Source organism: Lynx rufus, unplaced genomic scaffold, assembly GCF_022079265.1.
Source record: "Lynx rufus isolate CCGP_SWC_20201006 ecotype Redwood Valley unplaced genomic scaffold, mLynRuf1.p SCAF_7, whole genome shotgun sequence".
Taxonomy (NCBI): Eukaryota; Metazoa; Chordata; class Mammalia; order Carnivora; family Felidae; genus Lynx; species Lynx rufus.
The window spans coordinates 65,081,572-65,099,430 of record NW_025814889.1 but is presented as its reverse complement, the minus strand read 5'-3'; the positions used below and the strand labels follow the sequence as shown (position 1 = coordinate 65,099,430).

General features: G+C 37.6%; 1 protein-coding gene across 1 annotated transcript in view; it reads left to right on the top strand.

The window, feature by feature from the left end:
* PKP2 (plakophilin 2) overlaps window positions 1-17,859 on the top strand; it is a 94,827-nt gene that overhangs the window by 30,893 nt on the left and 46,075 nt on the right. The window contains exon 5 of the mRNA XM_047066178.1: window positions 13,858-14,065. Coding sequence (XP_046922134.1) covers window positions 13,858-14,065 — 208 coding nt within the window. The remainder of the gene's footprint in view (window positions 1-13,857; window positions 14,066-17,859) is intronic.

Genomic DNA, 17,859 nt, shown 5'->3' with positions numbered 1-17,859 from the left:
CTTTTTCAAGTGATTTTGGCTATTCTAGGTCTTTTACAGTCCCATTTGGATTTTAGAATCAGCTTGTCAATTTATTTGTGACAAAACTGCTGGGATTTTGCTTGAGATTGCATTGAATCTATAATGTATGGAGAATTTTCATCTAAGCAATATTAAGTCTTCTGACCCCTGACCATGGTACATTTCACTATTTATTTAGGTCTTCTTTAATTTCTCTCAGCAGTGTATTGTAGTTTTTACTCCAGAGATCTTTCATGGTTTTTGTTAGATTTATCCCTAAAGATATAATATTTCTAAATGTTTTTACACATGGTCTGGGTTTTTTTTTTTCACTTCAATTTTTGATTGTTCAATGCTAGTATATAGAAATATAATTGATTTTTTGTATATTGACCTTGTATCCTGTGACACTACTAAATTCACTCTAAGCTCTAGTAGCATATTTGTAGATTTGTCAGATTTTCTACATAGACCATGCCATCTGCTAATAAAAACTGTTTTGTTTCTTCCTTTGCAATCTTAATGACTTAGGTTTCTTTTTCCTTTTTTTCTTTGGTACTGGCTAGAACCTCTAGCACAGTGTTAAAAGGAAGTGAAAGTGGACCTGTCCTGTTCTTGATCACAGGCAGAAGCATTTGGTTGTTCTTGCACTATTAAGTATGATGCTACCTGTAAGTTTTTGTTTGTTTTTAGGAATTTAATCTGGGGGATTTTTACGTGGGTTTTTTTTTTTTTTTTGGAAAAAAGGAAAAAATTTTATATTTTAGTATTTTTAACACCATTTCCTTTTCCTGCTTTTTGTTTTATTTTTTAAATTGAGTTATAATTGACATATAACAGTATATTCAGGTGTACAACATGACCCGATATATGCATATCAATGATTACCAATCTAGTTATCATCCATGCTCGGTTATGAATTTTTTTCTTGTGATGAGAACTTTTAAGATCTACTCTTAGCACTTTCAAATGTACAATACACTCTTAATAACTAGTCATCATGGTGTACATTACATCTTCTTGACTTACTTATTTTATAACTAGAAGTATGTCCCTTTTGACCACCTTCACCCATTTCACCCATGCCAAACCTCCCACCTCTGGCAACCACCAGTCTGTTCTCTGTATCTTTGATTTTGTTTTTTCTTGGTTTGTTTGTTTGTTTTTAGATTCCACATATAAGTGAGATCATATAGTATTTGTTCATTGTCTGACTATTTTACTCAGCATAATGCCCTCAAGGTTCATCCATGTCGTTGCAAATAGCAGTTTTTCCTTCTTACTTATGGCTGAATATAGTCCATTGTGTATATATATCACATTTTCCTTATCCACTCATCCATCAGTGGACACTTAGATTGTTTCCATGCAATAGCTTTTGTAAATAATACTGCAGTAAACATGGAAATTCATATATCTTTTTGAGTTAGTGTTTTCATTTCTTTCTGATAAATACTCAGAAGTAGAATTACTGGACCATAAGGTAGTTCTAGTCTTAATTTTTTGAGGAACCTCCATACTATTTTCAGAGTGTTTGTACCAAGTTATATGCTCTCCAACAGTGCACAGGGGTTCCCTTTTGGCCACATCCTTGCCAACACTTGTTATTTCTTGTCTTTTTGGTAATAGCCATTCTGACAGGTGTGATGTGATATCTTGTTGTGGTTTTGATTTGCATTTCCCTGATGATTAAGAAGGCTGAGCACCTTTTCTGTATGTTGGCCGTCTGTATGTCTTCCTTAGGAAAATCTATTCAGGTCCTTTGCCCATCGTTTAATCGAATTGTTGTTTTGCTATTGAGTCATGTGAGTTCTTTATGTTGTGATTATTAACCCCTTATCAGATTTATGATTTGCAAATATTTCCTTCCATTCCGTAGGTTGTCTTTTCATTTTGTGATAGTTTCCTTTGCTGTTTGATCTAGTCCTACTTGTTTCTTTTTGCTTTTGTTCTTTTCTTGTGTCATATCCAAAAAATCATTGCAAAGACTGACATCAAAGAGGTTGCTGCCTATGTTTTCTTCTAGGAGTTTTATAGTTTCAGGTCTCACACTCAAGACTTTAAGTTGAGTTAATTTTTGTGTATGGTATGAGATAGTGGTCCAGTTTCACTTTTTTTTTGCATGTGGCCATCCAGTTTTCTCAGCACCATTTGTTGATAAGGCTCTCCTTTTCCTGTTGTGTATTCTCGGGTTTTTTGTTGTAAATTAATTGGCCACATATGTGTGGTTTATTTCTGGGCTGTTTATTCCGTTCCATTGATCTGCATGTCTTTTTATGCCAAAATCATACTATTTTTATTACTACAGCTTTTTAATATAGTTTTGAAATCAGCATGATGGCCTCCAGCTTTATTCTTCTTTCTCAAGATTGATCTGACTAGTCAGGATCTTTTTGTGGTTCCATATAAATTTTAGAATTATTTGTTTTATTTCTGTGAAAAATACCATTGGAATTTTTTTTTTTAATTTTTTTTTTCAACGTTTATTTATTTTTGGGACAGGGAGAGACAGAGCATGAACTGGGGAGGGGCAGAGAGAGAGGGAGACACAGAATCGGAAACAGGCTCCAGGCTCTGAGCCATCAGCCCAGAGCCCGACGCGGGGCTCGAACTCACGGACCGCGAGATCCTGACCTGGCTGAAGTCGGACGCTTAACCGACTGCGCCACCCAGGCGCCCCTGGAATTTTTTTTTTTTTTTTTAATTTATTTTTGGGACAGAGAGAGACAGAGCATGAACGGGGGAGGGGCAAAGAGAGAGGGAGACACAGAATCGGAAACAGGCTCCAGGCTCTGAGCCATCAGCCCAGAGCCTGACGCGGGGCTCGAACCCACGGACCGCAAGATGGTGACCTGGCTGAAGTCGGACGCTTAACCGACTGCGCCACCCAGGTGCCCCGTGGAATTTTGATGGGAATTGCATGGAATCTGTAGATTGCTTTGGATAGTATGCACATTTCAACAGCATTTCTCTAATCCATAAGCAGGGAATATCTTTCCATTTATTTGTGTCTTCAGTTTCTTTCATGGACAGATCTTCTCCTCTATTAAATTTATTCCCGTGTGTGTGTGTGTGTGTTTTTAATGCAATTGTAAGTGGGATTGTTTTCTTAATTCTGATAGTTTATTACAGGTGTACAAAAATGCAACAAAATTTTGCATATTGTTTTATATACTACAACTTTACTGAATTCATTGATTAGTTCAAGTAAACTTTTGGTGGGATCTTTAGGATTTTCTATATAATATGTCATCCGCAAATAGTGACCGTTTTGCTCTTTCTTTACCAATTTGGATGCCACTTCCTTTTCTTGCCTAATTACTCCAGCTAGGACTTGAATACTATGTTGAATAAAAGTGGTCAGAGTGGACATCCTTGCCTTGTTCCTAGTCTTCAGAAAAAAAGCTTTTAGCTTTTAACCGTTGAATATGATGTTAGCCGTAGGTTTTTCATACATCACAATATCAAGTTGAAGAACTTACCTTTATCCCTAATTTTATGGAATTTTTTTTTGGTTTTTACTCAGAAATGGTTTTGGGGGGCACCTGGGTGGCTCAGTCAGTTAAGTGTCCAACTTTGGCCGAGATCATGATCTCACAGTTTGTGAGTTCGAGCCCCACATCGGGCTCTGTGCTGACAGCTCAGAGCTTGGACCCTGCTTCAGATTCTTTGTCTCCCCTTTTCTCTTCCCCTCCCCCACTCCTACTCTCTCTCAAAAATAAATAAACATTAGAATTTAAAAAAAATGGTTTTTGGACTTTATCAAATGTTTTATTCACTTATTAAAATATTTCTATGGTTTTTATCTTAATTTTGTTAATATGGTAAATTACTTTGGTCTTTAAGTGTTATCCCATTCCTGGGATCCCACTTGGTCACGATGTACTGTTACCTTTTTAAAATTAGATTTGGGAGGGGCGCCTGGGTGGCGCAGTCGGTTAAGCGTCCGACTTCAGCCAGGTCACGATCTCGCGGTCCGTGAGTTCGAGCCCCGCGTCGGGCTCTGGGCTGATGGCTCAGAGCCTGGAGCCTGTTTCCGATTCTGTGTCTCCCTCTCTCTGCCCCTCCCCCGTTCATGCTCTGTCTCTCTCTGTCCCAAAAATAAATAAACGTTGAAAAAAAAAATTTAAAAAAATAAAATAAAATTAGATTTGGTAGAACTTTGTTAAGGCAGTTATACAGCTATATTTATAAAGAATATTGATCTTTTCTTGTAATGTCTTTCTCCAGTTTTGGATTGAGAGTAATAAAATACATTGGGAAGTGTTCTCTCCTCTTCAGTTTTCTGAAAGTTTGATTGTAATTGGAATTATTTCCATCATAAATGTTTGGTAGAATTCACCAGCAAAGCTCTTGGACTTGAACTTTTCTTGTGAGAGGTTCTTAACCACACTCAGGACCTTCAGATTATGAGACTGGCACACTGCCTGCTGTGCTAAGGAAGCTAGCTGTGTTCTCAACTATAAATTCATTTTCTTTAATTGGTAACAGGGCTTTGGGGGCTCTGTATTTTTTGTAATGAACTTCGGTAGTGTGTGTCTTTCAAAGACTTTGTCCATTTCGTCTAGGTTGTTCCAGTGCTCTTCATTGTTTTGCATAGATGTCATGTTATTTCCCATTGCCTAAAGAATTCTCTTTAACATTTACTCTAGTGCAGGTCTCCTGGTGGTTAACTTGAGCTTTTGTATGTCTAAAAAGGAATTTCATCTTTGCTTTTGAGAGGTCTTTTCACTAGGTTGACAGTTTTTTATTTCAGTACTTGAAAGTTGTTGCTTCACTGTCATCTTACTTGCTTTGCTTCAGACAAGAAATCATCTGTCATCTTCATTGTTCCTCAGTACATACTGTAACTCTCTCCACCTACCCAGCCTGCTTTTAAGATTTTCTCTTTATCACTAGCATTGAGCAGGTTGGTCATAATGTGCCTTGGTGTAGTTTTCCTTAGGTTTCTTGTGCTTGGGAGCTCATTGAGCTTAAATTTGGAGATTTTTTACTTTTCATCAAATTTTGGAACTTTGTTTGGAATTTCCAATTTTCAACCATTAATTCTTCAAAGATTTTTTTTCTGTCCTTTGGGAACTTGTTACATATATATTTGGCTACTTGAAGTTGTCTCATAGCTCATCTGTACTCTATTCTTTTTCTTTAGTTTTTGTTTTCTGTATGTTTTCTTTTTTAGATATGTTTATTTTAAACATATTTTATTAGATATTTATTTGCTATGCTTTAAATTCACTAATTCTTTCTTCTGTAAAGTTTAATATGCCATTAATCTCATTCAGGGATTTTCTTTCATTCATAAATTGTAGTTTTCATCTCTAAAAGTTTTGAGTCTTTTTTCTATCTTCTATGTCTCTACCTAACATTTCAAGTTACTTGAAATCAGTTTGACCCTTTTAAATCTTGCTTTTGAGATTTGCTAGATGGAACCAGAGCGGCATTTATTCTAGAACGAATTAATCCCCACTTCTTAAAGCAAGACAATTCTGAAAACTAATGCACCATGAATTAAGAGGTTTTCTGACTGGGTAGTGAGAATAGGCACTGTTCTTGGGCCTGTGTGACCATGAGGAGCTGTTCCCTTAAGTCCTTTGGTTATTTGGTTGGTTAGTTGGTTATTTCCCTGGCTTCAGGCAATTTTCTCACACACGTGCACTAATTAATTACTGAATATTAGATGGAGACCCTCTGCAACCTCAGGAGTTCTCTTTCTGTGCCGCTTTCTCACTGGTACCTCTTCCCTACGGACTCTTCTTCTTGGATCCTGCACTGTCTCCTGAACTCTGCTTGTTGAATTCCATTTGGGTTTTACCTCACTACACAGCAGCCTGAGAACTCTCTCCATACGGTGATCTTTGACAGCAGTGGGGCTCACCTTGCTTGTTATCCATCCCTTGGGGATCACTATCCATCATTGCTACATTACCAATTGTGGAAACCATTGTATGCTTTGTCTGGTTTTTAACATTGTTTCAGATGATAGGTAAATCCAGTCCTTGTCACTATTGGGTCATTATTAATTTTGATAAATAATTCCCTAATAAATTCCACCTAAGATTGTGTAGACTTAAACACCACCAACATTGCATCATAGTGCCCATTTATATGTACCATTACTACCATGAGATTATTCTTTTGTGTTTGTTTTTGTTAATCTAATAAGCAAAAAAAAAAAAAAAAAAGCCATCTCTTTATGGTAAAAACTTTCCTGTTTTTTTGAAATCAAGACTAATAGTTGGTCGCTTAATCAGTTACAAAGGAAAAAAAATTTAGTTATACACACATACCACACACAGTTTGTCATAATCTTGCATAAATTATGCCCATTGTGTATCATCTGCAATTTTTAGTTTCTTTAAAGTGAAATGAGAACTTAATGACACTGATTCATCTGATTTCACCTGTATCTGAATTTTTACATTTCCCGTAGTCTTTTACATTAATTTTGTTCACAAATAATTACAGAGCTTTTTAAAGCTGTTTTCCTTTATCTAGTCTTTCCAAAGCATGCAGATTAGTTTTCAGAGAAACGGAACTCTTTTCACCCTTAAATTTCATTCGTTTACCTAACAGGTAAATAAATTACATGATTACAGTAACAAGTACAGTTGGCCTAAATACATTGGGAAACATGTAAGTTATTCTTAGTAAATTTGTAACTCAACTAGTAAAAATTGGAGTGCAAAGCCCAACATAGAGTAACCTCTCAGCTTTGATAATTCTCAGGGAATCAGTAGGATTTCCAGAGGGAAACAAGAATGTGACTAATCCTACATATCAGTTAAGTAGAGTCAGGCAAAAGAGTTCTGTGGACTGTTTTCTCCAAAGATTTGTATCTCCTTAATGCTTGGTAGGAATTCATTATCTATTATGCGTAATATTATATATAATCCAGTGTTATGCATCTTATTGTATCTTTCATCATGCAGGATTGAAAAAGTCTTCTGAAGTCCAATTTGTCAGTATTTCTATTCATGACATCTGTATTTTAGGTATTACTTTAAAACCTATCCCCACATCTAGATTATTTCTCGTTTTAAAAGCTATATAATTATTGAGTAGTTCTCACTGCCCTTTGCCTGTATGTTTGTTCCATGGGAAGAATATGTAAGGATTAAAAAAAAAAAATTTTTTAACATTTATTTATTTTTGAGAGACAGAGACAGAGTGTGAGCAGGAGAGGAATAGAGACAGACGGAGACACAGAATCCAAAGCAGGCTCCAGGCTCCGAGCTGTCAGCACAGAGCCTGATGCGGGGCCCGAACCCACAAACTAATTGTGATATCATGACCTGAGCCGAAGTTGGGACACTCAACTGACTGAGGGAACTTTGGGAACTTGTTACATATGTATTTGGCTATATATATATATATATATATATATATATATATATATATGTATAGCCACCCAGGAGCCCCAAGATTTAAAAAAATAATGTATTTAACTAGTAATGAACCCTCTTTATACATATAGGTGAAAAGAATTCGGCTAAAAATTAGTCCTTTCTATGACTAACTCAGATAAATGTTTAAATCTTTTTTTATTACCAATTTTAAAAAGCTGGGCATTATTAAGCATGCTTTCATTTTCTAATATGGAATTACTTGAATTTTTCTTTTGTTTCTCAAATTGGGCTAGATTTCTACGATCTCTTAAGTTGCTAATTTGATTATAAATATCATTTTGCTTACATATGTGATTAAAGCTGTGCTTGCCTTCTTGGCTCTTTTTCTAAAACTAGGACAAACACTGGTTTTGAGAATAATGAAACATGAAAGTCACACTGAAACCTAAAAATACATATGCGTGGTAGAAAAATTTAAGTATTAAGTTATAACCCAACATGAACAAAATCCTGCTAATATTAAGCATAGTGCTATAGCATTTGAATTTATGTATAAAAGACATTACAGGCTCAGTCTCTGGGGCATGTGACTCTTGATCTTGGGATTGTAAGTTTGAGCCCCATGTTGGGTATAGAGATTATTTAAGAATAAAATCTTAGGGGGAGAGGGAAAATGGGTGATGGGCATTGAGGAGGGAACTTGTTGGGATGTGCACTGGTATGTTGTATGTAAGCGATGAATCATGGGAATCTACCCCCAAAAGCAAGAGCACACTGTATACACTGTATGTGAGCCAACTTGACAATAAATTATATTTAAAAAAAGAAATAAAATCTTTTTTAAAAAGGCAATTCTAATTTGAATATAAAGATCAAAATTCTAAATCATAAACTTTTAAAACCAGTGGCAACTTTTTAATCCTTATTTTATTTGATTAGGACTCAGCCCATTTATCATACTTGATCCTCTTTTCCTTTTTGAACCTTTCTTCTTTTGATCCAGAGTCTCCTGGTTCTTTTTCCATTTCTCTGGCTCCTTCAGCTTTCTTCTGTGAAAAATTTATCATCAGCTGTCCCTTAAATGTTTATGTTCCTGAGATGCCTTCCTGGGACTTTTCTTCCTCAGCACCATCTCCTGACCTGCCTCATCCACTCCTGTGACTTCCATCCCTATATGATTTAAATGCTGATGACTTCCTGCATCTCTGCCCCCTTCTGTCCCCTGGGCTCTAAACCATGTGTCCATCTATTTCCTGGACATCCCACTGAACTCAACATCAGCATTTCAAAAATGGGCACGTTAATTTCTTTTGCTTTTCCTCTCTACTAGCCAACCCTCCTTCTAACTTGTTCTTCCTGCTGGGTTGAAAGGCAGGACCCTTGGTGGTTTGAGTATTAACACTCAGAAGTCACTCAGGGAAGCGTGAGTCCCAGCATCCTAATTACCTCAGTGACCTTGGGCAGGATACTAATGTCTCTGAGCCTTGGCATTCCTACCTATAAAGTGGAAATAATAATCCTACTAGAAAGAGTTGTGAGAATGCACTCAGATCATGGTACAATGCCTGCCCCAATCTGAACATATTATTTCCTGTGTGAGTGGTAGTTAACCCAGGTGGTATGACACAAAAACTTGAACACAGACTTTCAACTTTTCTTTTATTCTTACCTCTCAACATTATTCATATTCATGCAGTCTTCAAGACTTTTTAGTGCTGCTACTAAAAGTGTCTTGAATCTACTCACCTCTTTCCCTCCCTACTCAGCGCCACTATGCTAATCCCTATCACCATGTTTTCTGTTAACTCAGCCACTTCCTGGTTAATTTCCCTTCCTCCACTTTTAACCCACTACTGATACAGTCGCCTCTCAGCACCCACTTGCCTTTAGGAGGAAGGATAAATTTAATCTGCAAGACCCTTCTAAAACTGACCTTATTTCCATTCCTGCTTCAGATCTCATCACTGAAGTTTTGACTGCCATAACTATCTTGCAGAATCTTATAAAACTCATACGAATTCATTACTCAAAATTTGAGAAATTAAGAAACAGACAAAAAGAGACATACCCACACTTCCCCAATATTGTTACCATCTTAGTTTTGTTCTCTGACTTTTTACAAATTGAATATGTAGCTTTCCTCGTAGGGATTTTTTTTTTTTGCTTTGATTTTAAGAAGCATGCACAAATATATGCTTGTTGTTTAAAAAAATACAAAATAACAAGCAACTTTCATAATTTATACGCCCATCATTTCTCCCAAACTCCCTAAATTCATTTCCTTCTTTATGTCTGTGTTTGAGTAGAAATACATAGATATTTTATACATTTTTTCTAGTAACACTGTACAATAAGCATTTCCTCATAACATTAGCAATATTTTGCATACCTCATATTAATGGTGGCATATTAATGGTGATGCACTAGCTACCATGTGTTGAGTGAGTACTATGTACCTAGCATGAAGATTGTTAATCTTAGATAATCTCCATTTGACTGGTGAGGGAACTGTAATGACCAGTATAAAATATCTGTCAGTTCTAACATTACTCTGCCTCTCCCATGGAAACTTCAATCTGTGTGGATTGTGACAATCATTAACTAGTCTTCCCCTGTTGTTGGACATTTATGGTTTCAAATTTTTCCCTTTTATAAATACTACAGTCACAGTGTGCTTGGGTGGCTCAGTTAGTTAAGCATCCAACTCTTGATTTTGGCTCATGTCTTGATCTCATGGTTCGTGGGTTCGAGCCCCATGCCAGGCTCCACACTCAGCACAGAGCCTGCCTGAGATATTCTCATTCATTCATTCTCTCTCTCTCTCTCTCTCTCTCTCTCTCTCTCCCCCTCTCTCCCTCTCTCCTCCTCTCCTTCCCTCCCTCCCTCCCTCCCTCTCTTGCTCTGCCCCTCCCCTGTTTGTGCAGGCTCTCACTCTCTCTCAAAAATAAATAAATTTTATTAAAAATTAAATAAATACTGTACTTACAATTACATGTGTGTACATTTCAAATTCTTTCCTAATGAAGGTTATTAGAAGAGAATATTTTTGAAGTTTTTGGCACTTACTGCTGATTGCCTTCCTGAAAGGTTATACCAATTTTCATGGAGTGATTAGTTCTAATGGGAAGGAAAAGAGAAAAGGGGAGTGACATTTCACAGAGGTGGTGACATTTGAGCCAGCTCATGCAGGATGAGCAGGGCTTTGCCAGAAGTGAGGCAGAGTGGTCGGAGCATTCCCAACGGGAAGGAAGTGAGAGCAAGGGCACCAGGGCACAAGGGAGCCCTTGCCCCAAAGGAGTCAGTCTGTTCCTTCCGCTTATTTGCCACCAGAATCCTCATCATTTATTTTATAGTTGACAGGAAGAAGAATCAGAATAGAGCCCTTCCATATATTTAGAAACCATCTCAAATGAAAGGTCTTTTGAAGTTCTGAGATAGTCATGTTAGTCTGTTTCTTCTTTCCTTTTCCCAAAGGGAGAACAAATCCCCTGAGGATTCAGTATAACTGGGAAATACATGCCACCTCTCTCATCCCATCTGCTTCCCTGAATGTGAAGGGACAAAGACAGTACATCTGGCGTTGGTTCTGATGTGTACAGGATCTGGAGCGCCTGGGTGGCTCAGTCAGTTAAGCCACTGACTTCGGCTCAGGTTATGATCTCACAGTTCACAGGTTCGAGCCCCGCATCAGGCTCTGTGCTGACAGCTCAGCGGCGGGAGCCTGCTTCAGATTCTGTGTCTCCCTCTTTCTCTGTCTCTCTCCTGCTCGTGCTCTGTCTCTCTCTCAAAAACAGACATTAAAAATAATGCATTTGGTATTGATTTTGTATCAATCTGCTTAACAAGATGGATAAAAGTAACCTAAGTCTATTTATAAATTTGGGAGAGGTGCCAGACACTAGGGCGTCAAATTCAACAGTGACTAGAGCTGTAGCAGATTTCTACATTTGTCTGAGCATGGTGTGTCCACAATGCCTTCTTTCTGGGCTGGAGCAAGTGCTGAAAGCCCAAGGGGTGAAGGTGACAGGGTAAGCAAAGCCGGCTGTCCAAGCCCCCGAGTCCAGTTCCACATGCCACTTCTCACTGATTCTATCATCGCATCTGGAAATGCAATATGACCGGTAAGCCACATCCCATCATATTTTGAAGAAGGCCACTTAGGAGTTATAAATCAAGCAATAAAATATTTCTAAAGCTTGCAAAATACCTTCAGGACAAACAGGATTTTCTTTCTGCATCTGATGCTTCTATAGCTACTGTGAAGATTTAGTATAGCTGGCATTTATGAAGTTTGTGGAGTGTACATTTAACCAACTTAAAACCTAACTATGAAATAGAAATTGATGGAATTGGAGAAACCTGTGAATTATAAACAATTTAAAATGTGCCTTTCTGCTCTTAAGGAAGTGTAGTAATGGGAATAGAGGAAGTGATCAAGTAGATGATCTACTGGACCAGAATTAATTGACAGCTAAGAAATCTTTATCAGTAGCATTTTTGTGCAAATATATTAGAATGGCTGTAGACGTAGCCCAACAAAATTGCTGTGGCCAGTTTACCAGTCATGCCCTGTTCTGCACATGTCTCCTCTGAAGTGAGTTGTAAGTGGAAGTATTATTCCTCATTATTACTAGTGAAGCCTCAAAGAGACCAAAAGAGTACTTCTCTCATAAGGTTCTCAACAAGCTATTAATTAGATAACATAAATGAAACTCTTAACACTATGCCAACACCTTCTAATGGTAGAAGTGGGTGGGAGAGTCATTATCTGTGTTTTATTATTATTATTATTATTATTATTATTATGGTTATTATTTTTAAACTTTGACTTTGATTCTTGCCTTGCTAGTCTTCTCCCCAGTCCTAACAAAGAAAGATGTAAGATTGGAAGATTATGTCTTAAATCTCATTTATCTGTTTACGAAAGGGAAGCTGAAATTTGATGATACATAGAAAATATGAAAAGGTATTACTGGGCGCCAGAGCATGAACTGTGAAGCAGTTAGGGCATCATTCATAAGTGATGAACTTCAGCTGAAAGGGAACCTCCTGCCCATTCACAACCATAAGTGTTTCCTAAAAATTTCTGCATTAAGATGGTGAGAATGACTGACATCTTTACTAGAAGTTCTTACTAATTTAAAATTTCTGCATCGGATGCCAGTGGAAGCCCATGAGAAGAAAAAAGCCCTCAGTCTACAACTTAACATTTTGCTTCAGCCACCCCACGTCCACCTCTTGACTTCTTTAGATAATATTTGCAGCCTAAAGTATCACATTGCTCATATTGCCATGATTTGACCTCTTCTTGAACAGCTATACATTTCAGAATCTAAACCATCTATTTTTATTCTTCTTTTCCTAGTGGTAACCCTTTCTCTAATAGACAGCATGCCCTTTCTTGCATATTTGGATGGGAGAGATATTTTCTATTTTTTTTAATTTTTTTTATTTTTATTTTTTTAATGTTTATTTTTGAGAGAGAGAGAGAGAGAGATGGAGTGTGAATGGGGGAGGGGCAGAGAGAAAGGGAGACAGAATCTGGAGCAGCCTCCAGGCTCTGAGCAAGCTGTCAGCACAGAGACTGACATGGGGCTTGAACTCACAAACTGTGAGATCATGACCCGAGCCAAAGTCGGACACTTCACCAACTGAGCCACCCAGGTGCCCTGAGAGATATTTTTTAAATAGCATATCAAGGGGTGCCTGGATGGCTCAGTTGGTGAAGCGTCTGACTTCAGCTCAGGTCATCATCTCACAGTCTGTGAGTTCGAGCCCCTCATCAGGCTCTGTGCTGACAGCTCAGAGCCTGGAGACTGCTTCAGATTCTGTGTCTCCCTCTCTCTCTGCCTCTCCCCTGCTCATGCTGTGTCTCTCTCTATCTTAAAAATAAATAAAAACATTTTAAAAAATTTAAATAACATATCAAAAGTGTAAAGTTACGTTATTTACTTAAATTAAGAAGCTTGCATGATTTTTATATGAAGCTTTTTAAATACCCTAAGCAATTGATCATAAAAATATTTTTTTTAACGTTTATTTATTTTTGAGAGAGAAAGTGAGACAGAGCGTGAGTGGGGGAGGGACGGAGAAAGAGAAGGAGACACAGAATCCAAACAGGCTCCAGGTTCTGAGCTGTCAGCCCAGAGCCCGACATGAGGCTTGAACCCACAAACCGTGAGAACATGACCTGTATCCTCAAGACTTTTATAGCTTAACTCTTTCTGTCCACTTAACTGTCACTTACCCACCTATCACTTTACTTTCCCCTTCAATTTTTTCATAGGTTTCAGTCTTCTCACATTTATTGTTAGCTCCTCCAAGAGAGGCAGGCACTGCCTTATAGCAGGTGTATATTGTATGCAGTGAGCCTCAGGTTGTGTCCCAGTTACTGTCTGATGGGGACTCTACTTGACATTAGTGAACTTCATCTGTTCATTCATATTACAACAAATGTCTTTAATGCTACATCAGAATAAATATCTGAAATACACATCTGCTTCTTCCCCAGGTTAATCAGCTTCGTGGCATCCCCAAGCTTCTGCAGCTCCTAAAAGTTCAGAATGAAGATGTTCAGCGAGCCGTGTGTGGGGCCCTGCGAAACTTGGTATTTGAAGACAATGACAACAAGTTGGAGGTCGCTGAACTCAACGGGGTACCTCGGCTGCTCCAGGTGCTGAAGCAAACTAGAGACTTGGAGACTAAAAAGCAAATAACAGGTACTGCTAACAGAATATTGAAGGATGTAGAACAGTGTACCCAGCTGGGTATGTTATGTCATCTGTTTTTCTTTTTTTTTTTTTTTTTTTTTTAATTTTCTTTTTTCTTTTTTAAAATTTACATCCTAATTAGTTAGCATATAGTGCAACAATGATTTCAGGAGTAGATTCCTTAGTGCCCCTTACCCATTTAGCCCACCCCCACTCCCACAATCCCTCCAGTAACCATCTGTTTGTTCTCCATAGTTATGAGTCTCTTATGCTTTGTTCCCTTCCCTGGTTTTATATTATTTTTGCTTCCCTTCCCTTATGTTCATCTGTTTTGTCTCTTAAAGTCCTCATATGAGTGAAGTCATAGGATTTTTGTCTTTCTCTGACTGACTCATTTCACTTAGCATAATACCCTCCAGTTCCATCCACGTAGTTGCAAATGGCAAGATTTCATTCTTTTTGATTGCCGAGTAATACTCCATTATATATATATATTTACCACATCTTCTTTATCCATTCATCCATTGATGGACATTTGGGCTCTTTCCATACTTTGGCTATTGTTGATAGTGCTGCTATAAACATGGGGGTGCATGTGTCCCTTCAAAACAGCACACCTGTATCCCATGGATAAATGCCTAGTAGTGCAATTGATGGGTCATAGGGTAGTTCTGTTTTTAGCTTTTTGAGGAACCTCCATACTGTTTTCCAGAGTGGCTGCACCAGCTTGCATTCCCACCAGCAATGCAAAAGAGATCCTCTTTTCTCCGCATCCTTGCCAACATCTGTTGTTGCCTGAGTTGTTAATGTTAGCCATTCTGACAGGTGTAAGGTGGTATCTCATTGTGGTTTTGATTTGTATTTCCCTGATGATGAGTGATGTTGAGCATTTTTTCACATGTCGGTTGGCTATCCGGATGTCTTCTTTGGAGAAGTGTCTATTCATGTCTTTTGCCCTTTTCTTCACTGGACTATTTATTTTTTGAGTGTTGAGTTGGATAAGTTCTTTATAGATTTTGGATACTAACCCTTTATCTGATACATCGTTTGCAAATATCTTCTCCCATTCTGTCGGTTGCCTTATAGCTTTGCTGATTGTTTCCTTTGTTGTCAGAAGATTTTTATTTTGATGAGGTCCCAGTAGTTCATTTTTGCTTTTGTTTCCCTTGCCTCTGGAGACATGTTGAGTAAGAAGTTGCTGCGGCCAAGATCAAAGAGGTTTTTGCCTGCTTCCTCCTCGAGGATTTTGATGGCTTCCTGTCTTACATTGCGGTCTTTCATCCATTTTGAGTTTATTTTTGTGTGTGGTGTAAGAAAGTGGTCCAGGTTCATTCTTCTGCATGTCTCTGTCCAGTTTTCCCAGCACCACTTGCTGAAGAGACTGTCTTTATTCCATTGGATATTCTTTCCTGCTTTGTCAAAGATTAGTTGGCCATATGTTTGTGGGTCCATTTCCGGGTTCTCTATTCTGTTCCACTGATCTGAGTGTCTGTTCTTGTGCCCGTACCATACTGTCTGATGGTTACAGCTTTGTAGCATAGCTTGAAGTCTGGGATTGTGATGCCTTCTGCTTTGGTTTTTGGGGTCTTTTCTGGTTCCATACAAGTTTTAGGATTATTTGTTCTAGCTCTGTGAAGAATGCTGGTGTTATTTTGATAGGGTGTCATCTGTTTTTAAGTTTCCCGGAACAAATGGCTAATGGGCTCATTATTATCTGAGAGGTGGCTTTCAAGGAACATTGTCACCCTCTGAGTTAAACCCCAGATTAAAGTCAAGTTAGAAATTTTTTTCCTGAAAGGGAAATTATTTTGAGGCTTTTGCTCAATATTTTAAATTAAAAACTCTGCAACTTTGCATGTTTTTACAACTTTACAGTGCTCACCATAGGGAAATTCTGCATCAGTTTACTAACAGCCAACTTTGTGATTTGAGAACGTGTAAGGTTTCAGTATTGCCTCAAGTGCACAAGGCATTCATTCTGAAGAGACTCAGTAAGAACCACACCCAATTATTTGTTTTATTTATTCAATAATCCACTCGCTGGATGTATACAAAGAAAGTGAATCAGGGAATCAAATAGTGTCCTTGTGTAGAGGATTAGTTTAATCAAATTAGTCAAAATACAAGAAATGTTATTTCCCAATCCTTCCATTACCTGGACCCCCCAAAATACCAGCTCCCTAGCCCACTCATCCCTGCACCCTAAAAAGAAGAAAAAAAGATGAGAGTGGCTGGATGCGTTTTTCTAGTTCTTTACTTCGTATTTCAAAATCTTGATTTGAACAAATAAATATCTTCTTTCTGCCCAATAGATTAGAAGAATGAAATAATCTGATAGAATTAAAGCAACAGTTTTAGTAATCCTTGAAATGTGGAGAAGAGAGACCTAGTTTTATTTAAATGAATAGTGCATATGGTAGAGGAGAAGAGGGTGCATTGATGTTCAAGCTTAGCCCTCTTGCTGTCACCGTCAGCTCCCTGCTGATGCTCCCTGCACACATTCCCAAGTGCAAGAGCATTACTGAGTGCAACCGTTGGTGGTATTGCCTTGCGGAAACCTTCCTTAAGTATCTTCAGGGGCCTAGGTGGTAGACATACATTTTTAATTTATCGCCAAAAGGTTTTAAGGTATTTTTAGGTATTATTAGGTGGTGAAATCTCAATTTTATAGATGAGAAAAGTAAGGCCCAAGCCCTTTTTAATATATCATATAAAAGTATTTTTAAATGATAATGCTGGACAGTGTTGTTTATTTTAGAAGGAAGTATTCCATACATTTTGTTATAAGTTGAATATATTCTACACTTCTGCAGAATATACAGCAGTTTATTATACAACAGGTTTTTTTTCCTGTTTTTAAAAATGTTGTCATTCTATCTTCTCTGCCCATTTATATCTTAAAGTAATCACATTTTTTTTCTATCTTGATATATTTTAATTTTATAAAACTATATGAAGGGTTATACCTTGCTATCCTTCTTCCAGCACGCTGTCATGTCCCATGAGAAATTTCCTTCCATATCTATGACTTATATTAAAACACCTACAGAAATTAAGAGGGATCTCACTCATTCATTCATTCAGCCAGCATTTACAGGGTGCCTGCAAGTACCAGGCAATGAGAATCATTTTAGAAAGGTTGTAGATGTTCTTTTCTTTCTACTAAAACATGAACATTTACTTGATGGTTGGCACTTAAAAGAAAACCAAACCTCACAATTGGAACCTAACATTTCCTTCATTAAACTGTAGTAATGACAACCGCAGGAGAGAATCAGATAATCTGTTATACGGTCAAAAAAAAAAAAAACAAAAAACTTTCCGAAGGAGATGTTTCATTGTGGACTTTAAAATAAGGATAGGATACATTTTGAACTGGTGTTTTGAAGGAGAATGAAAATTATTCCCAGCAAAGTGAACATCATTAGCGAAGCAAAAAGAAGCTGCTGGTCATTTTTAGAGGCAGTTGGATAATAGAGTATTGATGTTAAGGTATATTGTATCTAGAGAGCTTGGGAGGATGTGTGGGTGTGTGTTGAGGAAGTAATCCATTGAACCATGCTTCCCCTTCTTTTGTAGGCAATAGGAAACTATGGTCAGAGAACATTCTGTGGTATTAATGCCATAGAAACCATTCAGTTATCTTTACATAATGTGCAGAACTGATCAGTGGAGGTTTATTGTGCAATTCTCAGGATTTCTAGTACAAGCCAAGCATCCCTTCCAGAGGGGGCTCATTACATGCTAATTGAATTGAGTCGATACTTGAATGTTTGATACAAATCCTTCTAAATAACTTCCTT